Below are 26,791 nucleotides of genomic sequence, written 5' to 3'. Positions count from 1 at the left end.
TAAGCTGTACCTCCATTGCTGACATCGGGATGACTCCATCAGTAAGATGTACCTCCATGGCTGACATCGGGATCACTCCATCAGTAAGCTATACCTCCATGGCTGACATCGGGATCACTCCACCAGTCAGCTGTACCTCCGTGGCTGACATCGGGATCACTCCATCAGTAAGCTGTACCTCCATGGCTGACATCTGGATCACTCCATCAGTAAGCTGTACCTCCATGGCTGACATCGGGATCACTTCATCAGTAAGCTGTACCTCCATGGCTGACATTGGGATCACTTCATCAGTCAGCTGTACCTCCATTGCTGACATCGGGATCAGTAAGCTGTACCTCCATGGCTGACATCGGGATCACTCCATCAGTAAGCTGTACCTCCATGGCTGACATCGGGATCACTCCATCAGTAAGCTGTACCTCCATGGCTGACATTGGGATCACTCCATCAGTAAGCTGTACCTCCATTGCTGACATCGGGATTACTCCATCAGTAAGCTGTACCTCCATTGCTGACATCGGGATCAGTAAGCTGTACCTCCATGGCTGACATCGGGATCACTCCATCAGTAAGCTGTACCTCCATGGCTGACATCAGGATCACTCCATCAGTAAGCTGTACCTCCATTGCTGACATCGGGATCACTCCATCAGTAAGCTGTACCTCCATGGCTGACATCAGGATCACTCCATCAGTAAGCTGTACCTACATGGCTGACATCAGGATCACTCCATCAGTAAGCTGTACCTCCATGGCTGACATCGGGATCACTCCATCATTCAGCTGTACCTCCATGGCTGACATCAGGATCACTCCATCAGTAAGCTGTACCTCCATGGCTGACATCGGGATCACTCCATCAGTCAGCTGTACCTCCATGGCTGACACCGGGATCACTCCATCAGTCAGCTGTACCTCCATGGCTGACATCAGGATCACTCCATCAGTAAGCTGTACCTCCATGGCTGACATCGGGATCACTCCATCAGTAAGCTGTACCTCCATGGCTGACATCGGGATCACTCCATCAGTAAGCTGTACCTCCATGGCTGACATTGGGATCACTCCATCAGTAAGCTGTACCTCCATTGCTGACATCGGGATTACTCCATCAGTAAGCTGTACCTCCATGGCTGACATCGGGATCACTCCATCAGTAAGCTGTACCTCCATTGCTGACATCGGGATCACTCCATCAGTAAGCTGTACCTCCATGGCTGACATTGGGATCACTCCATCAGTCAGCTGTACCTCCATTGATGACATCGGGATCAGTAAGCTGTACCTCCATGGCTGACATCGGGATCACTCCATCAGTAAGCTGTACCTCCATGGCTGACATTGGGATCACTCCATCAGTAAGCTGTACCTCCATTGCTGACATCAGGATCACTCCATCAGTAAGCTGTACCTCCATGGCTGACATCGGGATCACTCCATCAGTAAGCTGTACCTCCATTGCTGACATCGGGATTACTCCATCAGTAAGCTGTACCTCCATGGCTGACATTGGGATCACTCCATCAGTCAGCTGTACCTCCATGGCTGACATCAGGATCACTCCATCAGTAAGCTGTACCTACATGGCTGACATCGGGATCACTCCATCAGTAAGCTGTACCTCCATGGCTGACATCAGGATCACTCCATCAGTAAGCTGTACCTCCATGGCTGACATCGGGATCACTCCATCAGTAAGCTGTACCTCCATGGCTGACATCAGGATCACTCCATCAGTAAGCTGTACCTACATGGCTGACATCAGGATCACTCCATCAGTAAGCTGTACCTCCATGGCTGACATCGGGATCACTCCATCATTCAGCTGTACCTCCATGGCTGACATCGGGATCACTCCATCAGTCAGCTGTACCTCCATGGCTGACACCGGGATCACTCCATCAGTCAGCTGTACCTCCATGGCTGACATCAGGATCACTCCATCAGTAAGCTGTACCTCCATTGCTCTCCATTGGAAAAAGGTTTATCGGAGAGTAAAAATCGCTTTTTGGAAATGGTAAAAAGTAAACTTGGGTCACGTCCCTCCTGACTCTACATACAGAGAAATATGTGGTAGGTTTCATTCAATATCAGAGTCTGGACGTCTTGTGATTAAATAAGGAGGAGAATTAATGAGTTGAATTCTACCTCCTTTATTTGTTCTATTGCTCCAGTAGGTCAGGTCAGCCCGTATCACTAGATCTCTAATAACACACATACATAGATCACTGTATCACTAATAACACACATACATAGATCACTGCATCACTAATAACACACATACATAGATCACTGTATCACTAATAACACACATACATAGATCACTGTATCCCTAATAACACACATACATAGATCACTAATAACACACATACATAGATCACTAGATCCCTAATAACACACATACCATAGATCACTAGATCCCGAATAACACACATACATAGATCACTAGATCCCTAATAACACACATACATAGATCACTAGATCACTAATAACACACATACATAGATCACTAGATTCCTAATAACACACATACATAGATCACTAATGGACACTGTGTTCTCTCAATCAGAACAGGCCTGTGATCCTGCGTTCAGCGCTGATGTCGCGGCGGTGATCATGCAGGAAGGTCTCGCCCACATCTGTCTCGTCACATCTAGTATGACTCTTCTCCGAGCCAAGATTGAGACCAATATTCCACGCAAGAGACAGGGCAGCTGCTCACAGCATGAAAAGGTCAGCGCTCATCATCTGTCTGTACCCTTCATCCTCTGGCGCCCCAAGAATATCCTTCTCTCACACGGTCACCCCTTCTGTGCCCTCTGCCATACTGTCCTCACCACTTCTGTGCCCTCTGCTATACTGTCCTCACCTCTTCTGTGCCCTCTGCCATACTGTCCTCACCCCTTTTGTGCCCTCTGCCATACTGTCCTCACCCCTTCTGTGCCCTCTGCCATACTGTCCTCACCCCTTCTGTGCCCTCTGCCATTCTGTCCTCACCCCCTCTGTGCCCTCTGCCCCAGTCTCTGCCATACTGTCCTCACCCCTTCTGTGCCCTCTGCCCCGGCCTCTGTCATACTGTCCTCACCCCCTCTGTGCCCTCTGCCCCGGGCTCTGTCATACTGTCCTCACCCCCTCTGCCCCGGCCTCTGCCATTCTGTCCTCATCCCCTCTGTGCCCTCTGCCCTGGCCTCTTCCATACTGTCCTCACCCCCTCTGTGCCCTCTGCCCCGGCCTCTTCCATACTGTCCTCACCCCTTCTGTGCCCTCTGCCCCGGCCTCTTCCATACTGTCCTCACCCCCTCTGTGCCCTCTGCCCCCTTCTCTCTCCTGCTTCTAGCATAGTCTCAGACCTCACTTTTCCTCTTCTTTCTCAGGCCCTGGAGAAGTTCTATGAGCAGGTCATGCAGGGAATCATCCGTCACATCAACTTTGATGGTGAGTGTGTCTTGCAGATATCTCCTCTTCTGGATTCATGTCTCTCTAGTGTCCATTCCAGGTATCTTAACCCCTTTCTTATTCTCTCTCGGCCGGGGTCCAGTGGTAAAAGTGGTCTTAGTGGCCTCCCCAGGATTTGTGCGAGAGCAATTTTGCGAGTTTCTCTTCCTCCGAGCTGTAAAACAAGATTTAAAAACGATTCTGGAAAACCGTGGAAAATTCATCCAAGTTCACAGTTCATCTGGTCACAAACACTCCCTCACAGGTACTTCCTATCTGTGATCTCTCACATTACACATTAAAGTGTCGTCCTCCGTCATGGGAAATATACTGCAGATAGGTTACATTTTGCTTGTAGGTTGGACAACATTTTATTCTATGTTTGTTACTTTTGCAGAAGTTCTGTGTGACCCGGCAGTCACTGCGCGCCTAGCAGACACGAAGGTCAGTGTGTCCTTAGTGACAACCCCCAGCTGTGTGTCTGAGCCTCTGCCATGTTCTCTACTAATCTGTGCCCTCATTGCAGGCTGCAGCTGAAATAAAGGCCCTGGGAGACTTCTACAAAATGCTGCAACATGAACCAGACCGAGCATTTTATGGGTTAGTCCTCTGCTCATTACAGCAGCTCACTGCATGCCCCCTGTCCCAGTACACCAATCCTCTCCTGGGTACACCTCTTCCTCTACTCTCCTTGTCTCCATGCCCCTAGCTCACTGCATGCCCCCTGTCCCAGTGCACCAGTCCTCTGTTGGATACACCTCTTCCTCTACTCCCCTCGTCTCCATGCCCCTAGCTCACTGCATGCCCCCTGTCCCAGTGCACCAGTCCTCCTCCGGGTACACCTCTTCCTCTACTCTCCTCATGTCCATGCACCTAGCTCACTGCACACACACACACACCCCCTCACACACACACACTCCCTGTCTCTCTCTGTCTCTCTCTCTCTGTCTCTCTCTCATGCCCACTGTTGCGGCCACTCTCCCAGTAGAACATAGAATTTGATGTAGTCTTTCCGGATAAGTTTTGTGCTGTAGGCCATGCACAATTTTAGCTGCCCTTCTTAGGACAGTCTCTAATGTATTTATATCCTTCTGGAGATATGGCCTCCAGAACTGAACACAGTATTCTAGTTGAGGCCGTACCAATGACCTATACAGTGGTATTATTACTTCTTTCTGCTACTGATTCCTCTCCCTATGTAACCATCCTCTAGCCTGTGGTGATGACCTTGGCAGTATACTGTAAGGTTTTAGGATCTACAGCCGTAACCAGAGAGATTTATGGTTGACGTTAGCACAGAATGACAGGCGTGAAATACTCAGAAATGTGTCCATAGGTAATATCTGTCCAGTTCCTGCGACCAGGAACCGTGTTTTATGCTGATTGTTACATCTTGTTCCTGAGCCTCCCACCTCTCTCTATGTGCAGGTTGGGTCATGACAGATGTTTGTGGTTACCCTTAGGGTTATCAACTGTGTTCTCATCTGGAGATCCTTATCATGGCTGCCTGTCAACACCACACCCTCATCTCTGGCACTAGTCTGGGGCAGAGCGTGTGATCAGCAGGCACCCTCCCTGCCCTGCAGACCCAGGGTCTAACGTCTGTTTCTGACACCACATAATCTGTGTGAGGCAACTTCACTTTAGATTAACTACTACCACCATCCTCACAGTGTGCTGACACTGCTCCTCTCCTCCTCCTCACGCTGGGCAGACACTGCTCCTGTCATCCTCCTCACGCTGGGCAGACACTGCTCCTCTCCTCCTCCTCACGCTGGGCTGACACTGCTCCTCTCCTCCTCCTCACGCTGGGCAGACACTGCTCCTGTCATCCTCCTCACGCTGGGCTGACACTGCTCCTCTCCTCCTCCTCACGCTGGGCAGACACTGCTCCTGTCATCCTCCTCACGCTGGGCAGACACTGCTCCTCTCCTCCTCCTCACGCTGGGCTGACACTGCTCCTCTCCTCCTCCTCACGCTGGGCAGACACTGCTCCTGTCATCCTCCTCACGCTGGGCTGACACTGCTCCTCTCCTCCTCCTCACGCTGGGCAGACACTGCTCCTGTCATCCTCCTCACGCTGGGCAGACACTGCTCCTCTCCTCCTCCTCACACTGTGCAGACACTGCTCCTCTCCTCCTCCTCACACTGTGCAGACACTGCTCCTCTCCTCCTCACGCTGGGCAGACACTGCTCCTCTCCTCCTCCTCACGCTGGGCAGACACTGCTCCTCTCATCCTCCTCACGCTGGGCTGACACTGCTCCTCTCATCCTCCTCACGCTGGGCTGACACTGCTCCTCTCATCCTCCTCACGCTGGGCTGACACTGCTCCTCTCCTCCTCCTCACGCTGGGCAGACACTGCTCCTCTCCTCACGCTGGGCAGACACTGCTCCTCTCCTCCTCCTCACGCTGGGCTGACACTGCTCCTGTCATCCTCCTCACGCTGGGCTGACACTGCTCCTCTCCTCCTCCTCACACTGGGCAGACACTGCTCCTGTCATCCTCCTCACGCTGGGCTGACACTGCTCCTCTCCTCCTCCTCACGCTGGGCTGACACTGCTCCTGTCATCCTCCTCACGCTGGGCTGACACTGCTCCTGTCATCCTCCTCACGCTGGGCAGACACTGCTCCTCTCCTCCTCCTCACGCTGGGCAGACACTGCTCCTGTCATCCTCCTCACGCTGGGCTGACACTGCTCCTCTCCTCCTCCTCACGCTGGGCAGACACTGCTCCTCTCCTCCTCCTCACGCTGGGCAGACACTGCTCCTCTCCTTCTCCTCACGCTGGGCTGACACTGCTCCTCTCCTCCTCCTCACGCTGGGCAGACACTGCTCCTGTCATCCTCCTCACGCTGGGCAGACACTGCTCCTGTCATCCTCCTCACGCTGGGCTGACACTGCTCCTCTCCTCCTCCTCACGCTGGGCTGACACTGCTCCTCTCCTCCTCCTCACGCTGGGCTGACACTGCTCCTGTCATCCTCCTCACGCTGGGCTGACACTGCTCCTCTCCTCCTCCTCACGCTGGGCTGACACTGCTCCTGTCATCCTCCTCACGCTGGGCTGACACTGATCCTCTCCTCCTCCTCACGCTGGGCTGACACTGCTCCTGTCATCCTCCTCACGCTGGGCTGACACTGCTCCTCTCCTCCTCCTCACGCTGGGCTGACACTGCTCCTCTCCTCCTCCTCACGCTGGGCTGACACTGCTCCTGTCATCCTCCTCACGCTGGGCTGACACTGCTCCTCTCCTCCTCCTCACGCTGGGCTGACACTGCTCCTCTCCTCCTCCTCACGCTGGGCAGACACTGCTCCTCTCCTCCTCCTCACGCTGGGCAGACACTGCTCCTCTCCTCCTCCTCACGCTGGGCAGACACTGCTCCTGTCATCCTCCTCACGCTGGGCTGACACTGCTCCTCTCCTCCTCCTCACGCTGGGCAGACACTGCTCCTCTCATCCTCCTCACGCTGGGCTGACACTGCTCCTCTCCTCCTCCTCACGCTGGGCAGACACTGCTCCTCTCCTCCTCCTCACGCTGGGCAGACACTGCTCCTCTCCTCCTCCTCACGCTGGGCTGACACTGCTCCTCTCATCCTCCTCACGCTGGGCTGACACTGCTCCTGTCATCCTCCTCACGCTGGGCAGACACTGCTCCTCTCATCCTCCTCACGCTGGGCTGACACTGCTCCTGTCATCCTCCTCACGCTGGGCTGACACTGCTCCTCTCCTCCTCCTCACACTGGGCAGACACTGCTCCTGTCATCCTCCTCACGCTGGGCTGACACTGCTCCTCTCCTCCTCCTCACGCTGGGCTGACACTGCTCCTGTCATCCTCCTCACGCTGGGCTGACACTGCTCCTGTCATCCTCCTCACGCTGGGCAGACACTGCTCCTCTCCTCCTCCTCACGCTGGGCAGACACTGCTCCTGTCATCCTCCTCACGCTGGGCTGACACTGCTCCTCTCCTCCTCCTCACGCTGGGCAGACACTGCTCCTCTCCTCCTCCTCACGCTGGGCAGACACTGCTCCTCTCCTTCTCCTCACGCTGGGCTGACACTGCTCCTCTCCTCCTCCTCACGCTGGGCAGACACTGCTCCTGTCATCCTCCTCACGCTGGGCAGACACTGCTCCTGTCATCCTCCTCACGCTGGGCTGACACTGCTCCTCTCCTCCTCCTCACGCTGGGCTGACACTGCTCCTCTCCTCCTCCTCACGCTGGGCTGACACTGCTCCTGTCATCCTCCTCACGCTGGGCTGACACTGCTCCTCTCCTCCTCCTCACGCTGGGCTGACACTGCTCCTGTCATCCTCCTCACGCTGGGCTGACACTGATCCTCTCCTCCTCCTCACGCTGGGCTGACACTGCTCCTGTCATCCTCCTCACGCTGGGCTGACACTGCTCCTCTCCTCCTCCTCACGCTGGGCTGACACTGCTCCTCTCCTCCTCCTCACGCTGGGCTGACACTGCTCCTGTCATCCTCCTCACGCTGGGCTGACACTGCTCCTCTCCTCCTCCTCACGCTGGGCTGACACTGCTCCTCTCCTCCTCCTCACGCTGGGCAGACACTGCTCCTCTCCTCCTCCTCACGCTGGGCAGACACTGCTCCTCTCCTCCTCCTCACGCTGGGCAGACACTGCTCCTGTCATCCTCCTCACGCTGGGCTGACACTGCTCCTCTCCTCCTCCTCACGCTGGGCAGACACTGCTCCTCTCATCCTCCTCACGCTGGGCTGACACTGCTCCTCTCCTCCTCCTCACGCTGGGCAGACACTGCTCCTCTCCTCCTCCTCACGCTGGGCAGACACTGCTCCTCTCCTCCTCCTCACGCTGGGCTGACACTGCTCCTCTCATCCTCCTCACGCTGGGCTGACACTGCTCCTGTCATCCTCCTCACGCTGGGCAGACACTGCTCCTCTCATCCTCCTCACGCTGGGCTGACACTGCTCCTGTCATCCTCCTCACGCTGGGCTGACACTGCTCCTGTCATCCTCCTCACGCTGGGCTGACACTGCTCCTGTCATCCTCCTCACGCTGGGCTGACACTGCTCCTCTCCTCCTCCTCACGCTGGGCAGACACTGCTCCTCTCCTCCTCCTCACGCTGGGCAGACACTGCTCCTCTCCTCCTCCTCACGCTGGGCTGACACTGCTCCTCTCCTCCTCCTCACGCTGGGCTGACACTGCTCCTCTCATCCTCCTCACGCTGGGCTGACACTGCTCCTCTCCTCCTCCTCACGCTGGGCAGACACTGCTCCTGTCATCCTCCTCACGCTGGGCTGACACTGCTCCTCTCCTCCTCCTCACGCTGGGCTGACACTGCTCCTCTCCTCCTCCTCACGCTGGGCTGACACTGCTCCTGTCATCCTCCTCACGCTGGGCTGACACTGCTCCCTCTCCTCCTCCTCACGCTGGGCTGACACTGCTCCTCTCCTCCTCCTCACGCTGGGCAGACACTGCTCCTCTCCTCCTCCTCACGCTGGGCAGACACTGCTCCTCTCCTCCTCCTCACGCTGGGCAGACACTGCTCCTGTCATCCTCCTCACGCTGGGCTGACACTGCTCCTCTCCTCCTCCTCACGCTGGGCAGACACTGCTCCTCTCATCCTCCTCACGCTGGGCTGACACTGCTCCTCTCCTCCTCCTCACGCTGGGCAGACACTGCTCCTCTCCTCCTCCTCACGCTGGGCAGACACTGCTCCTCTCCTCCTCCTCACGCTGGGCTGACACTGCTCCTCTCATCCTCCTCACGCTGGGCTGACACTGCTCCTGTCATCCTCCTCACGCTGGGCAGACACTGCTCCTCTCATCCTCCTCACGCTGGGCTGACACTGCTCCTGTCATCCTCCTCACGCTGGGCTGACACTGCTCCTGTCATCCTCCTCACGCTGGGCTGACACTGCTCCTGTCATCCTCCTCACGCTGGGCTGACACTGCTCCTCTCCTCCTCCTCACGCTGGGCAGACACTGCTCCTCTCCTCCTCCTCACGCTGGGCAGACACTGCTCCTCTCCTCCTCCTCACGCTGGGCAGACACTGCTCCTCTCCTCCTCCTCACGCTGGGCTGACACTGCTCCTCTCATCCTCCTCACGCTGGGCTGACACTGCTCCTCTCCTCCTCCTCACGCTGGGCAGACACTGCTCCTCTCATCCTCCTCACGCTGGGCAGACACTGCTCCTCTCCTCCTCCTCACGCTGGGCTGACACTGCTCCTCTCATCCTCCTCACGCTGGGCAGACACTGCTCCTCTCCTCCTCCTCACGCTGGGCTGACACTGCTCCTCTCCTCCTCCTCACGCTGGGCTGACACTGCTCCTCTCCTCCTCCTCACGCTGGGCAGACACTGCTCCTCTCATCCTCCTCACGCTGGGCAGACACTGCTCCTCTCCTCCTCCTCACGCTGGGCTGACACTGCTCCTGTCATCCTCCTCACGCTGGGCTGACACTGCTCCTCTCCTCCTCCTCACGCTGGGCAGACACTGCTCCTCTCATCCTCCTCACGCTGGGCAGACACTGCTCCTCTCATCCTCCTCACGCTGGGCAGACACTGCTCCTCTCCTCCTCCTCACGCTGGGCAGACACTGCTCCTCTCATCCTCCTCACGCTGGGCTGACACTGCTCCTCTCCTCCTCCTCACGCTGGGCTGACACTGCTCCTCTCATCCTCCTCACGCTGGGCTGACACTGCTCCTCTCCTCCTCCTCACGCTGGGCAGACACTGCTCCTCTCCTCCTCCTCACGCTGGGCTGACACTGCTCCTCTCCTCCTCCTCACGCTGGGCTGACACTGCTCCTCTCCTCCTCCTCACGCTGGGCTGACACTGCTCCTCTCCTCCTCCTCACGCTGGGCTGACACTGCTCCTCTCCTCCTCCTCACGCTGGGCAGACACTGCTCCTCTCCTCCTCCTCACGCTGGGCAGACACTGCTCCTCTCATCCTCCTCACGCTGGGCTGACACTGCTCCTCTCCTCCTCCTCACGCTGGGCTGACACTGCTCCTGTCATCCTCCTCACGCTGGGCAGACACTGCTCCTCTCCTCCTCCTCACGCTGGGCTGACACTGCTCCTCTCCTCCTCCTCACGCTGGGCTGACACTGCTCCTCTCCTCCTCCTCACGCTGGGCAGACACTGCTCCTCTCCTCCTCCTCACGCTGGGCAGACACTGCTCCTCTCCTCCTCCTCACGCTGGGCTGACACTGCTCCTCTCCTCCTCCTCACGCTGGGCAGACACTGCTCCTCTCCTCCTCACGCTGGGCAGACACTGCTCCTGTCATCCTCCTCACGCTGGGCAGACACTGCTCCTGTCATCCTCCTCACGCTGGGCTGACACTGCTCCTCTCATCCTCCTCACGCTAGGCAGACACTGCTCCTCTCCTCCTCCTCACGCTTGGCTGACACTGCTCCTCTCATCCTCCTCACGCTGGGCTGACACTGCTCCTCTCCTCCTCCTCACGCTGGGCTGACACTGCTCCTCTCCTCCTCCTCACGCTGGGCTTACACTGCTCCTCTCATCCTCCTCACGCTGGGCTGACACTGCTCCTCTCATCCTCCTCACGCTGGGCTGACACTGCTCCTCTCCTCCTCCTCACGCTGGGCTGACACTGCTCCTCTCATCCTCCTCACGCTGGGCTGACACTGCTCCTCTCATCCTCCTCACGCTGGGCTGACACTGCTCCTCTCCTCCTCCTCACGCTGGGCTGACACTGCTCCTCTCCTCCTCCTCACGCTGGGCAGACACTGCTCCTGTCATCCTCCTCACGCTGGGCTGACACTGCTCCTCTCCTCCTCCTCACGCTGGGCAGACACTGCTCCTCTCCTCCTCCTCACGCTGGGCTGACACTGCTCCTCTCATCCTCCTCACGCTGGGCTGACACTGCTCCTCTCCTCCTCCTCACGCTGGGCTGACACTGCTCCTCTCATCCTCCTCACGCTGGGCTGACACTGCTCCTCTCATCCTCCTCACGCTGGGCTGACACTGCTCCTCTCCTCCTCCTCACGCTGGGCTGACACTGCTCCTCTCCTCCTCCTCACGCTGGGCAGACACTGCTCCTCTCCTCCTCCTCACGCTGGGCTGACACTGCTCCTCTCCTCCTCCTCACGCTGGGCAGACACTGCTCCTCTCCTCCTCCTCACGCTGGGCAGACACTGCTCCTCTCCTCCTCCTCACGCTGGGCAGACACTGCTCCTCTCATCCTCCTCACGCTGGGCAGACACTGCTCCTCTCATCCTCCTCACGCTGGGCAGACACTGCTCCTCTCATCCTCCTCACGCTGGGCTGACACTGCTCCTCTCATCCTCCTCACGCTGGGCTGACACTGCTCCTCTCCTCCTCCTCACGCTGGGCAGACACTGCTCCTCTCCTCACGCTGGGCAGACACTGCTCCTCTCCTCCTCCTCACGCTGGGCAGACACTGCTCCTCTCATCCTCCTCACGCTGGGCAGACACTGCTCCTCTCCTCCTCCTCACGCTGGGCTGACACTGCTCCTCTCATCCTCCTCACGCTGGGCAGACACTGCTCCTCTCCTCCTCCTCACGCTGGGCAGACACTGCTCCTCTCATCCTCCTCACGCTGGGCAGACACTGCTCCTCTCCTCCTCCTCACGCTGGGCAGACACTGCTCCTCTCCTCCTCCTCACGCTGGGCAGACACTGCTCCTCTCCTCACGCTGGGCAGACACTGCTCCTCTCCTCCTCCTCACGCTGGGCAGACACTGCTCCTCTCCTCCTCCTCACGCTGGGCAGACACTGTTCCTCTCCTCCTCCTCACGCTGGGCTGACACTGCTCCTCTCCTCCTCCTCACGCTGGGCAGACACTGCTCCTCTCCTCACGCTGGGCAGACACTGCTCCTCTCATCCTCCTCACGCTGGGCAGACACTGCTCCTCTCCTCCTCCTCACGCTGGGCAGACACTGCTCCTCTCCTCACACTGGGCTGACACTGCTCCTCTCCTCCTCCTCACGCTGGGCTGACACTGCTCCTCTCCTCCTCCTCACGCTGGGCAGACACTGCTCCTCTCCTCACGCTGGGCTGACACTGCTCCTCTCATCCTCCTCACGCTGGGCAGACACTGCTCCTCTCATCCTCCTCACGCTGGGCTGACACTGCTCCTCTCCTCCTCCTCACGCTGGGCAGACACTGCTCCTCTCCTCCTCCTCACGCTGGGCAGATACTGCTCCTCTGATGATGCACAAAGTAACCCCATGTCTGATTCTCACACATTTGATCTCTGCTCTAACAGGATTAAGCACGTAGAGAGAGCCAACGAGGCCCTGGCTGTAGACACTCTGTTAGTCACTGACGAGCTCTTCAGGTAGGTAGTGTGGGGTCACTTGTGCTTTCTGCCATCATGCAGGATGTGGCCTTCCCAAATAACATGTTCTTTTTTAATATCTCTTCTGCTTTAGACATCAAGATGTGGCAACACGAAGCCGCTACGTTAGACTTGTGGACAATGTGAAAGAGAACGGAGGGACCGTAAGGTGAGAAGGAGGAACGGATTGAGGAGGTTGCGTGGGATGTTGGTTTTGCGCAGTAGGAAGAAGCTGTGAAATTTGAATGGTGGAGATTATGGTTGAGAACCATAGAACGGCTTTGTGGTGAAGGTCTTAGAGGAATATGGGGTATTGGAGGAGAATTGTGCTGAGTAACAGAGAATCTGAACATCTTCTGTTGATAATATTTTAGTTAATTTCCCCAGTGTAGGTTGGTAGTGGAATGGTCATAATGAAGACTATGGGTGGATTGGTAGTAATAAATCTACATAGGATGGTGGTGATTGATAAATGGCAGTAATGAAGATGGAGGTGGCGAGGAATGGCAGACACTCGGTTGTGGTAGGATACACGTTGGATGAAGTGACTGGTGAACGGCAGTAATGGAGGTGATGATGAACGGCAGACACTCAGTGGTTGTGGTAGGATACACGTTGGATGAAGTGACTGGTGAACGGCAGTAATGGAGGTGATGATGAACGGCAGACACTCAGTGGTTGTGGTAGGATACACGTTGGATGAAGTGACTGGTGAACGGCAGTAATGGAGGTGATGATGAACGGCAGACACTCAGTGGTTGTGGTTGGATACACGTTGATGGAGGAGTGATTGGTGAACGGCAGTAATAGAGGTGATGATGAATGGCAGACACTCAGTGGTTGTGGTAGGATACACGTTGGATGAAGTGATTGGTGAACGGCAGTAATGGAGGTGATGATGAATGGCAGACACTCAGTGGTTGTGGTAGGATACACGTTGGATGAAGTGACTGGTGAACGGCAGTAATGGAGGTGATGATGAACGGCAGACACTCAGTGGTTGTGGTAGGATACACGTTGGATGAAGTGACTGGTGAACGGCAGTAATAGAGGTGATGATGAACGGCAGACACTCAGTGGTTGTGGTAGGATACACGTTGGATGAAGTGACTGGTGAACGGCAGTAATGGAGGTGATGATGAACGGCAGACACTCAGTGGTTGTGGTAGGATACACGTTGGATGAAGTGACTGGTGAACGGCAGTAATGGAGGTGATGATGAACGGCAGACACTCAGTGGTTGTGGTAGGATACACGTTGGATGAAGTGACTGGTGAACGGCAGTAATAGAGGTGATGATGAACGGCAGACACTCAGTGGTTGTGGTAGGATACACGTTGGATGAAGTGACTGGTGAACAGCAGTAATGGAGGTGATGATGAACGGCAGACACTCAGTGGTTGTGGTAGGATACACGTTGGATGAAGTGATTGGTGAACGGCAGTAATGGAGGTGATGATGAATGGCAGACACTCAGTGGTTGTGGTAGGATACACGTTGGATGAAGTGATTGGTGAACGGCAGTAATGGAGGTGATGATGAATGGCAGACACTCAGTGGTTGTGGTAGGATACACGTTGGATGAAGTGACTGGTGAACGGCAGTAATGGAGGTGATGATGAACGGCAGACACTCAGTGGTTGTGGTAGGTTACACGTTGGATGAAGTGACTGGTGAACGGCAGTAATGGAGGTGATGATGAACGGCAGACACTCAGTGGTTGTGGTAGGATACACGTTGGATGGAGTGATTGGTGAACGGCAGTAATGGAGGTGATGATGAACGGCAGACACTCAGTGGTTGTGGTAGGATACACGTTGGATGAAGTGACTGGTGAACGGCAGTAATGGAGGTGATGATGAACGGCAGACACTCAGTGGTTGTGGTAGGATACACGTTGGATGAAGTGACTGGTGAACGGCAGTAATGGAGGTGATGATGAATGGCAGACACTCAGTGGTTGTGGTAGGATACACGTTGGATGAAGTGACTGGTGAACGGCAGTAATGGAGGTGATGATGAACGGCAGACACTCAGTGGTTGTGGTAGGATACACGTTGGATGAAGTGACTGGTGAACGGCAGTAATGGAGGTGATGATGAACGGCAGACACTCAGTGGTTGTGGTAGGATACACGTTGGATGAAGTGACTGGTGAACGGCAGTAATGGAGGTGATGATGAATGGCAGACACTCAGTGGTTGTGGTAGGATACACGTTGGATGAAGTGACTGGTGAACGGCAGTAATGGAGGTGATGATGAACGGCAGACACTCAGTGGTTGTGGTAGGATACACGTTGGATGAAGTGACTGGTGAACGGCAGTAATGGAGGTGATGATGAACGGCAGACACTCAGTGGTTGTGGTAGGATACACGTTGGATGGAGTGATTGGTGAACGGCAGTAATGGAGGTGATGATGAATGGCAGACACTCAGTGGTTGTGGTAGGATACACGTTGGATGAGTGACTGGTGAACGGCAGTAATGGAGGTGATGATGAACGGCAGACACTCAGTGGTTGTGGTAGGACACACGTTGGATGAAGTGACTGGTGAACGGCAGTAATGGAGGTGATGATGAACGGCAGACACTCAGTGGTTGTGGTAGGATACACGTTGGATGAAGTGACTGGTGAACGGCAGTAATGGAGGTGATGATGAACGGCAGACACTCAGTGGTTGTGGTAGGATACACGTTGGATGAAGTGATTGGTGAACGGCAGTAATGGAGGTGATGATGAATGGCAGACACTCAGTGGTTGTGGTAGGATACACGTTGGATGAAGTGACTGGTGAACGGCAGTAATGGAGGTGATGATGAACGGCAGACACTCAGTGTTTGTGGTAGGATACACGTTGGATGAAGTGACTGGTGAACGGCAGTAATGGAGGTGATGATGAACGGCAGACACTCAGTGGTTGTGGTAGGATACACGTTGGATGAAGTGACTGGTGAACGGCAGTAATGGAGGTGATGATGAACGGCAGACACTCAGTGTTTGTGGTAGGATACACGTTGGATGAAGTGACTGGTGAACGGCAGTAATGGAGGTGATGATGAACGGCAGACACTCAGTGGTTGTGGTAGGATACACGTTGGATGAAGTGACTGGTGAACGGCAGTAATAGGAGGTGATGGTGAACGGCAGACACTCAGTGGTTGTGGTAGGATACACGTTGGATGAAGTGACTGGTGAACGGCAGTAATGGAGGTGATGGTGAACGGCAGACACTCAGTGGTTGTGGTAGGATACACGTTGGATGAAGTGACTGGTGAACGGCAGTAATGGAGGTGATGATGAACGGCAGACACTCAGTGGTTGTGGTAGGATACACGTTGGATGAAGTGACTGGTGAACGGCAGTAATGGAGGTGATGATGAACGGCAGACACTCAGTGGTTGTGGTAGGATACACGTTGGATGAAGTGACTGGTGAACGGCAGTAATGGAGGTGATGATGAACTGGCAGACACTCAGTGGTTGTGGTAGGATACACGTTGGATGAAGTGACTGGTGAACGGCAGTAATGGAGGTGATGATGAACGGCAGACACTCAGTGGTTGTGGTAGGATACACGTTGGATGAAGTGACTGGTGAACGGCAGTAATGGAGGTGATGATGAACGGCAGACACTCAGTGGTTGTGGTAGGATACACGTTGGATGAAGTGACTGGTGAACGGCAGTAATGGAGGTGATGATGAATGGCAGACACTCAGTGGTTGTGGTAGGATACACGTTGGATGAAGTGACTGGTGAACGGCAGTAATGGAGGTGATGATGAACGGCAGACACTCAGTGGTTGTGGTAGGATACACGTTGGATGAAGTGACTGGTGAACGGCAGTAATGGAGGTGATGATGAACGGCAGACACTCAGTGGTTGTGGTAGGATACACGTTGGATGGAAGTGATTGGTGAACGGCAGTAATGGAGGTGATGATGAATGGCAGACACTCAGTGGTTGTGGTAGGATACACGTTGGATGAAGTGACTGGTGAACGGCAGTAATGGAGGTGATGATGAATGGCAGACACTCAGTGGTTGTGGTAGGATACACGTTGGATGAAGTGACTGGTGAACGGCAGTAATGGAGGTGATGATGAACGGCAGACACTCAGTGTTTGTGGTAGGATACACGTTGGATGAAGTGACTGGTGAACGGCAGTAATGGAGGTGATGGTGAACGGCAGACACTCAGTGGTTGTGGTAGGATACACGTTGGATGAAGTGACTGGTGAACGGCAGTAATGGAGGTGATGATGAACGGCAGACACTCAGTGGTTGTGGTAGGATACACGTTGGATGAAGTGACTGGTGAACGGCAGTAATGGAGGTGATGATGAACGGCAGACACTCAGTGGTTGTGGTAGGATACACGTTGGATGAAGTGACTGGTGAACGGCAGTAATGGAGGTGATGATGAATGGCAGACACTCAGTGGTTGTGGTAGGATACACGTTGGATGAAGTGACTGGTGAACGGCAGTAATGGAGGTGATGATGAACGGCAGACACTCAGTGGTTGTGGTAGGATACACGTTGGATGAAGTGACTGGTGAACGGCAGTAATGGAGGTGATGATGAACGGCAGACACTCAGTGGTTGATGGTAGGATACACGTTGGATGAAGTGACTGGTGAACGGCAGTAATGGAGGTGATGATGAATGGCAGACACTCAGTGGTTGTGGTAGGATACACGTTGGATGAAGTGACTGGTGAACGGCAGTAATGGAGGTGATGATGAACGGCAGACACTCAGTGGTTGTGGTAGGATACACGTTGGATGAAGTGACTGGTGAACGGCAGTAATGGAGGTGATGATGAACGGCAGACACTCAGTGGTTGTGGTAGGATACACGTTGGATGGAGTGATTGGTGAACGGCAGTAATGGAGGTGATGATGAATGGCAGACACTCAGTGGTTGTGGTAGGATACACGTTGGATGAAGTGACTGGTGAACGGCAGTAATGGAGGTGATGATGAATGGCAGACACTCAGTGGTTGTGGTAGGATACTCGTTGGATGAAGTGACTGGTGAACGGCAGTAATGGAGGTGATGATGAATGGCAGACACTCAGTGGTTGTGGTAGGATACACGTTGGATGGAGTGACTGGCGAACGGCAGTAATGGAGGTGATGATGAACGGCAGACACTCAGTGGTTGTGGTAGGATACACGTTGGATGGAGTGACTGGTGAACGGCAGTAATGGAGGTGATGGTGAACGGCAGACACTCACTGGTTGTGGTAGGATACACGTTGGATGAAGTGATTGGTGAACGGCAGTAATAGAGGTGATGATGAATGGCAGACACTCAGTGGTTGTGGTAGGATACACGTTGGATGGAGTGACTGGTGAACGGCAGTAATGGAGGTGATGATGAACGGCAGACACTCAGTGGTTGTGGTAGGATACACGTTGGATGAAGTGACTGGTGAACGGCAGTAATGGAGGTGATGATGAACGGCAGACACTCAGTGGTTGTGGTAGGATACACGTTGGATGAAGTGACTGGTGATCGGCAGTAATGGAGGTGATGATGAATGGCAGACACTCAGTGGTTGTGGTAGGATACACGTTGGATGAAGTGACTGGTGAACGGCAGTAATGGAGGTGATGATGAACGGCAGACACTCAGTGTTTGTGGTAGGATACACGTTGGATGAAGTGACTGGTGAACGGCAGTAATGGAGGTGATGATGAACGGCAGACACTCAGTGGTTGTGGTAGGATACACGTTGGATGAAGTGACTGGTGAACGGCAGTAATGGAGGTGATGATGAACGGCAGACACTCAGTGGTTGTGGTAGGATACACGTTGGATGAAGTGACTGGTGAACGGCAGTAATGGAGGTGATGGTGAACGGCAGACACTCAGTGGTTGTGGTAGGATACACGTTGGATGAAGTGACTGGTGATCGGCAGTAATGGAGGTGATGATGAATGGCAGACACTCAGTGGTTGTGGTAGGACACACGTTGGATGAAGTGACTGGTGAACGGCAGTAATGGAGGTGATGATGAACGGCAGACACTCAGTGGTTGTGGTAGGATACACGTTGGATGAAGTGACTGGTGAACGGCAGTAATGGAGGTGATGATGAACGGCAGACACTCAGTGGTTGTGGTAGGATACACGTTGGATGAAGTGACTGGTGATCGGCAGTAATGGAGGTGATGATGAATGGCAGACACTCAGTGGTTGTGGTAGGACACACGTTGGATGAAGTGACTGGTGAACGGCAGTAATGGAGGTGATGATGAACGGCAGACACTCAGTGGTTGTGGTAGGATACACGTTGGATGAAGTGACTGGTGAACGGCAGTAATGGAGGTGATGATGAATGGCAGACACTCAGTGGTTGTGGTAGGATACACGTTGGATGAAGTGACTGGTGAACGGCAGTAATGGAGGTGATGATGAACGGCAGACACTCAGTGGTTGTGGTAGGATACACGTTGGATTAAGTGACTGGTGAACGGCAGTAATGGAGGTGATGATGAATGGCAGACACTCAGTGGTTGTGGTAGGATACACGTTGGATGAAGTGACTGGTGAACGGCAGTAATGGAGGTGATGATGAACGGCAGACACTCAGTGGTTGTGGTAGGATACACGTTGGATGAAGTGACTGGTGAACGGCAGTAATGGAGGTGATGATATATGGCAGACACTCAGTGGTTGTGGTAGGATACACGTTGGATGAAGTGACTGGTGAACGGCAGTAATGGAGGTGATGATGAACGGCAGACACTCAGTGGTTGTGGTAGGATACACGTTGGATGAAGTGATTGGTGAACGGCAGTAATGGAGGTGATGATGAACGGCAGACACTCAGTGGTTGTGGTAGGATACACGTTGGATGAAGTGATTGGTGAACGGCAGTAATGGAGGTGATGGTGAATGGCAGACACTCAGTGGTTGTGGTAGGATACACGTTGGATGAAGTGATTGGTGAACGGCAGTAATGGAGGTGATGATGAACGGCAGACACTCAGTGGTTGTGGTAGGATACACGTTGGATGAAGTGACTGGTGAACGGCAGTAATGGAGGTGATGATGAACGGCAGACACTCAGTGGTTGTGGTAGGATACACGTTGGATGAAGTGACTGGTGAACGGCAGTAATGGAGGTGATGGTGAACGGCAGACACTCAGTGGTTGTGGTAGGATACACGTTGGATGAAGTGACTGGTGAACGGCAGTAATGGAGGTGATGATGAACGGCAGACACTCAGTGGTTGTGGTAGGATACACGTTGGATGAAGTGACTGGTGAACGGCAGTAATGGAGGTGATGGTGAACGGCAGACACTCAGTGGTTGTGGTAGGATACACGTTGGATGAAGTGACTGGTGAACGGCAGTAATGGAGGTGATGATGAATGGCAGACACTCAGTGGTTGTGGTAGGATACACGTTGGATGAAGTGACTGGTGAACGGCAGTAATGGAGGTGATGGTGAACGGCAGACACTCAGTGGTTGTGGTAGGATACACGTTGGATGAAGTGACTGGTGAACGGCAGTAATGGAGGTGATGATGAATGGCAGACACTCAGTGGTTGTGGTTGGATACACGTTGGATGGAGTGATTGGTGAACGGCAGTAATGGAGGTGATGATGAACGGCAGACACTCAGTGGTTGTGGTAGGATACACGTTGGATGAAGTGACTGGTGAACGGCAGTAATGGAGGTGATGGTGAATGGCAGACACTCAGTGGTTGTGGTTGGATACACGTTGGATGGAGTGATGGTGAACGGCAGTAATGGAGGTGATGATGAACGGCAGACACTCAGTGGTTGTGGTAGGATACACGTTGGATGGAGTGATTGGTGAACGGCAGTAATGGAGGTGATGATGAACGGCAGACACTCAGTGGTTGTGGTAGGATACACGTTGGATGAAGTGACTGGTGAACGGCAGTAATGGAGGTGATGATGAATGGCAGACACTCAGTGGTTGTGGTTGGATACACGTTGGATGGAGTGATTGGTGAACGGCAGTAATGGAGGTGATGATGAACGGCAGACACTCAGTGGTTGTGGTAGGATACACGTTGGATGAAGTGACTGGTGAACGGCAGTAATGGAGGTGATGATGAACGGCAGACACTCAGTGGTTGTGGTAGGATACACGTTGGATGAAGTGACTGGTGAACGGCAGTAATGGAGGTGATGGTGAACGGCAGACACTCAGTGGTTGTGGTAGGATACACGTTGGATGAAGTGACTGGTGATCGGCAGTAATGGAGGTGATGATGAATGGCAGACACTCAGTGGTTGTGGTAGGACACACGTTGGATGAAGTGACTGGTGAACGGCAGTAATGGAGGTGATGATGAACGGCAGACACTCAGTGGTTGTGGTAGGATACACGTTGGATGAAGTGACTGGTGAACGGCAGTAATGGAGGTGATGATGAACGGCAGACACTCAGTGGTTGTGGTAGGATACACGTTGGATGAAGTGACTGGTGATCGGCAGTAATGGAGGTGATGATGAATGGCAGACACTCAGTGGTTGTGGTAGGACACACGTTGGATGAAGTGACTGGTGAACGGCAGTAATGGAGGTGATGATGAACGGCAGACACTCAGTGGTTGTGGTAGGATACACGTTGGATGAAGTGACTGGTGAACGGCAGTAATGGAGGTGATGATGAACGGCAGACACTCAGTGGTTGTGGTAGGATACACGTTGGATTAAGTGACTGGTGAACGGCAGTAATGGAGGTGATGATGAATGGCAGACACTCAGTGGTTGTGGTAGGATACACGTTGGATGAAGTGACTGGTGAACGGCAGTAATGGAGGTGATGATGAACGGCAGACACTCAGTGGTTGTGGTAGGATACACGTTGGATGAAGTGACTGGTGAACGGCAGTAATGGAGGTGATGATATATGGCAGACACTCAGTGGTTGTGGTAGGATACACGTTGGATGAAGTGACTGGTGAACGGCAGTAATGGAGGTGATGATGAACGGCAGACACTCAGTGGTTGTGGTACGATACACGTTGGATGAAGTGATTGGTGAACGGCAGTAATGGAGGTGATGATGAACGGCAGACACTCAGTGGTTGTGGTAGGATACACGTTGGATGAAGTGATTGGTGAACGGCAGTAATGGAGGTGATGGTGAATGGCAGACACTCAGTGGTTGTGGTAGGATACACGTTGGATGAAGTGATTGGTGAACGGCAGTAATGGAGGTGATGATGAACGGCAGACACTCAGTGGTTGTGGTAGGATACACGTTGGATGAAGTGACTGGTGAACGGCAGTAATGGAGGTGATGATGAACGGCAGACACTCAGTGGTTGTGGTAGGATACACGTTGGATGAAGTGACTGGTGAACGGCAGTAATGGAGGTGATGGTGAACGGCAGACACTCAGTGGTTGTGGTAGGATACACGTTGGATGAAGTGACTGGTGAACGGCAGTAATGGAGGTGATGATGAACGGCAGACACTCAGTGGTTGTGGTAGGATACACGTTGGATGAAGTGACTGGTGAACGGCAGTAATGGAGGTGATGGTGAACGGCAGACACTCAGTGGTTGTGGTAGGATACACGTTGGATGAAGTGACTGGTGAACGGCAGTAATGGAGGTGATGATGAATGGCAGACACTCAGTGGTTGTGGTAGGATACACGTTGGATGAAGTGACTGGTGAACGGCAGTAATGGAGGTGATGGTGAACGGCAGACACTCAGTGGTTGTGGTAGGATACACGTTGGATGAAGTGACTGGTGAACGGCAGTAATGGAGGTGATGATGAATGGCAGACACTCAGTGGTTGTGGTTGGATACACGTTGGATGGAGTGATTGGTGAACGGCAGTAATGGAGGTGATGATGAACGGCAGACACTCAGTGGTTGTGGTAGGATACACGTTGGATGAAGTGACTGGTGAACGGCAGTAATGGAGGTGATGGTGAATGGCAGACACTCAGTGGTTGTGGTTGGATACACGTTGGATGGAGTGATTGGTGAACGGCAGTAATGGAGGTGATGATGAACGGCAGACACTCAGTGGTTGTGGTAGGATACACGTTGGATGGAGTGATTGGTGAACGGCAGTAATGGAGGTGATGATGAACGGCAGACACTCAGTGGTTGTGGTAGGATACACGTTGGATGAAGTGACTGGTGAACGGCAGTAATGGAGGTGATGATGAATGGCAGACACTCAGTGGTTGTGGTTGGATACACGTTGGATGGAGTGATTGGTGAACGGCAGTAATGGAGGTGATGATGAACGGCAGACACTCAGTGGTTGTGGTAGGATACACGTTGGATGAAGTGACTGGTGAACGGCAGTAATGGAGGTGATGATGAACGGCAGACACTCAGTGGTTGTGGTAGGATACACGTTGGATGAAGTGACTGGCGAACGGCAGTAATGGAGGTGATGATGAATGGCAGACACTCAGTGGTTGTGGTAGAATACTTGTTGGATGAAGTGACTGGTGAACGGCAGTAATGGAGGTGATGATGAACGGCAGACACTCAGTGGTTGTGGTAGGATACACGTTGGATGAAGTGATTGGTGAACGGCAGTAATGGAGGTGATGGTGAATGGCAGACACTCAGTGGTTGTGGTAGGATACACGTTGGATGAAGTGACTGGTGAACGGCAGTAATGGAGGTGATGATGAACGGCAGACACTCAGTGGTTGTGGTAGGATACACGTTGGATGAAGTGACTGGTGAACGGCAGTAATGGAGGTGATGATGAATGGCAGACACTCAGTGGTTGTGGTAGGACAGATACGTTGGATGGAGTGATTGATGTGAAGTTTTATCTGTCCCTCCTTTTTCCCTCAGGATATTCTCCAGTTTGCATGTGTCAGGAGAACGTAAGTGGTTTTGTTCTGTTATTGGGAGACAATAATCTGGCATATTTTATAACTTGAAGTAGTTGCTTTAAAACTAAGGGCCTGATTCATTAAGGAACTTAAAGTAGTTTCTTATTTAAGTTTCCTGGACAAAACCATGTCACAATGCAAGGGGTGAAAATTAGTATTCTGTTTTGCACACAAGTTAAATACTGACTGATTTTTCATGTAACACACAAATATCAACTTTAAATTTCAGTGTAGAAATAAACTATCAAGTATTTGTGTGCTACATGAAAAAACAGTCAGTATTTAACTTATGTGCAAAACAGAAAACTAGTTTTCACCCCTTGCATTGTGACATGGTTTTGTCCAGGAGACTTAAATAAGAAACTTCTTAAGTTAAGATCCTTAATGAATCAGGCCCTAAGAACTTGGGAACTTAATATGGGAATAGAGAAATATGAGTGGTTGGACAGAGAAACTGATTAATGCACATCGTGCCCTGATGAGCGCCATCTACTGGAGCACTTTATATTCTGCCATGGCGATGGGTGGGTTATATTTGTGTGTAGTGTGTCCACCATCATGACTGGTTGTTTTTTCTCTAGAATTGAATCAGCTAACAGGCGTTGCAGCAATTTTACGCTTTCCGGTAGCGGATCTATCGGAGGATGAGTCGACCTCAGAAGAAGACTAATGCAGCCACAGCTTATCGCACATGGAATACAAGGGAACCCTTAGAGACTGACTATTTATTAAGCCCATGTATTATGTAGAGTGTAGCGTGTTACCGAGTGGTCACTCTGCTCACCAAAGACTCAGTGTTGTTATCATGTGAGACTTCTCGGTATAAGCGCTACTCTTTGACGTATGGAATACACAGCGCTGTCTCCAAGGTTCTCCTGTGATCATCAAATAAATACATGGAGCTCAGACCAGAAATGATTGGTGGCAATAACGGGCTGGTAGAATCACTGTTTTGTTAGTTCCTGCTGTTGATGTCATGTGATAGATCCTGTAGGCCGGTACTCTCTGTATGAAGAATAATGATTGGGTGTATGTGGTACTGGTTTATACCACTCCTACATATAGAGTAATAAGTTCTCTATGTGATGGTAAGTTAGATAAGGTCTCCGCCCAAAATTACTTTGAGGTGGAATTTATTAAGATACAAAATAATGTCGGGCTATTGGCGCTTTCTGTGCCGCATTCTCCCTCTTCCAATGGGTTACCCCAAGGGATGAATGCTGCTCTCTACCAGGATGGCTGGATAAACGGATGAACGGGAAGGTCACTGGGTGGTGCTCTGACAACATCGTATGAGTCAGGCCCCACCCACCTTAACCCGCGAGAAGCGAGCAGTTTTGGGTTGATGGACAGGTAGGTATAACTCTGTATATTACATACTTATTCAGTGTAGTGTGTATGTAATATGTAGTGTGGACACCGGGTTCCTCATTACTTAAGAAGAAAGGGCAGAAAAATGGGGATATTCAAATCAAAATAATTATTTGCCCCTGTGCTACCTCTTGGGGGTTTTCTTTTCCATTCTTTGGATAACCACAGAATTTATAAAAGGCTAAACTTGATATTTTGATGTTATTTTTCCTGTGATCAGCTGCCCCGATCAGACTCCGGCAGTCTCAGCAGTGAAAACATTCAGTAATTACCAGCCTAGGGCCATAGCCACAAGGACGAGAATGGGGGTCACTGGCTTGTTTGGAGGGTGAGAAACTACAAGAAGGGTCCCCATATTCTCTGGACAGTGAGAAACTACACTAGGGCCCCCCTTCTTTGCCCAGTTAGTAAGGACAATATGGGTCACATCCGCTAGGTGAATGACAATAGTTGTGATCCCCTTCTCTCGTGGGTGAGGAGCAACAATATAGAGGGTCACCGCCTCCGCTGGCGGGTGTGCAATGGGGGTCATCACCGCCTCTGGTGGGGGAGGAACAACAATATAGACCACCGCCTTCTCTTCCAGGTTAATGACAATGGGGGTCACCGCCTCCTCTGGCGGGTGAGGAGTGACAATGGGGTCACCTCCTCTGGTGAGTGAGTAATGACAATGGGGGTCACCGCCTCCTCTGGCGGGTGAGGAGTGACAATGGGGGTCACCGCCTCCTCTGGCGGGTGAGGAGTGACAATGGGGTCACCTCCTCTGGTGAGTGAGTAATGACAATGGGGGTCACCGCCTCCTCTGACGGGTGAGAATATGGGTCACCGCCTCCTCTGGCGGGTGAGGAGTGAGAATGGGGGTCACCGCCTCCTCTGGCGGGTGAGGAGTGAGAATGGGGGTCACCGCCTCCTCTGGCGGGTGAGGAGTGACAATGGGGGTCACCGCCTCCTCTGGCGGGTGAGGAGTGACAATGGGGTCACCTCCTCTGGTGAGTGAGTAATTACAATGGGGGTCACCGCCTCCTCTGGCGGGTGAGGAGTGACAATGGGGGTCACCGCCTCCTCTGGCGGGTGAGGAGTGAGAATGGGGGTCACCGCCTCCTCTGGCGGGTGAGGAGTGACAATGGGGTCACCTCTGGTGAGTGAGTAATTACAATGGGGGTCACCGCCTCCTCTGGCGGGTGAGGAGTGACAATGGGGGTCACCGCCTCCTCTGGCGGGTGAGGAGTGAGAATGGGGGTCACCGCCTCCTCTGGCGGGTGAGAATGGGGGTCACCGCCTCCTCTGGCGGGTGAGGAGTGACAATGGGGGTCACCTCCTCTGGTGAGTGAGTAATGATAATGTGGGTAACCGCCTCTAGCGGGTGAGGAGTGACAATGGGGGTCTCCGCCTCCTCTGGCGGGTGAGGAGTGACAATGGGGGTCACCGCCTCCTCTGGCGGGTGAGGAATGACAATGGGGGTCACCGCCTCCTCTGGCGGGTGAGAATGGGGGTCACCGCCTCCTCTGGCGGGTGAGGAGTGACAATGGGGGTCACCTCCTCTGGTGAGTGAGTAATGATAATGTGGGTAACCGCCTCTAGCGGGTGAGGAGTGACAATGGGGGTCTCCGCCTCCTCTGGCGGGTGAGGAGTGACAATTGGGGGTCACCGCCACTGCTGCAATGATGTCGTGCTCGGTAACACTCTATTCCAGAAGAACCGCCCCTCCCATATCTATAGAGACATCAGACTGTAATTATTACCACGCACCCAATGCTGGTGCCTCGGACATGGATCTGACCAGAGGTGGTTGTGTCATATCTGGTTCATCT

At 53.3% G+C, this 26,791-nt stretch overlaps 1 protein-coding gene across 2 annotated transcripts in view; it reads left to right on the top strand.

The window, feature by feature from the left end:
- The window catches only part of PELO (pelota mRNA surveillance and ribosome rescue factor), a 31,479-nt gene extending 6,926 nt beyond the window's left edge, over positions 1-24,553 (top strand). Inside the window, exons 5-13 of one of the 2 annotated variants that reach the window (XM_075178754.1) lie at positions 2,573-2,736; positions 3,378-3,438; positions 3,542-3,703; positions 3,836-3,882; positions 3,965-4,038; positions 12,664-12,735; positions 12,830-12,904; positions 23,569-23,600; positions 24,191-24,553. In XM_075178754.1, coding sequence (XP_075034855.1) covers positions 2,573-2,736; positions 3,378-3,438; positions 3,542-3,703; positions 3,836-3,882; positions 3,965-4,038; positions 12,664-12,735; positions 12,830-12,904; positions 23,569-23,600; positions 24,191-24,279 — 776 coding nt within the window. In that variant the 3' untranslated portion in view covers positions 24,280-24,553. The remainder of the gene's footprint in view (positions 1-2,572; positions 2,737-3,377; positions 3,439-3,541; positions 3,704-3,835; positions 3,883-3,964; positions 4,039-12,663; positions 12,736-12,829; positions 12,905-23,568; positions 23,601-24,190) is intronic. The other variant, XM_075178755.1, reaches the window with a different exon arrangement.
- The last annotated feature ends 2,238 nt before the right edge of the window (positions 24,554-26,791 follow it).

Source organism: Mixophyes fleayi, chromosome 7, assembly GCF_038048845.1.
Source record: "Mixophyes fleayi isolate aMixFle1 chromosome 7, aMixFle1.hap1, whole genome shotgun sequence".
NCBI lineage: Eukaryota > Metazoa > Chordata > Amphibia > Anura > Limnodynastidae > Mixophyes > Mixophyes fleayi.
Note: the sequence above shows the minus strand (reverse complement) of the source record. Positions and strands in the feature narration are given on the sequence as shown.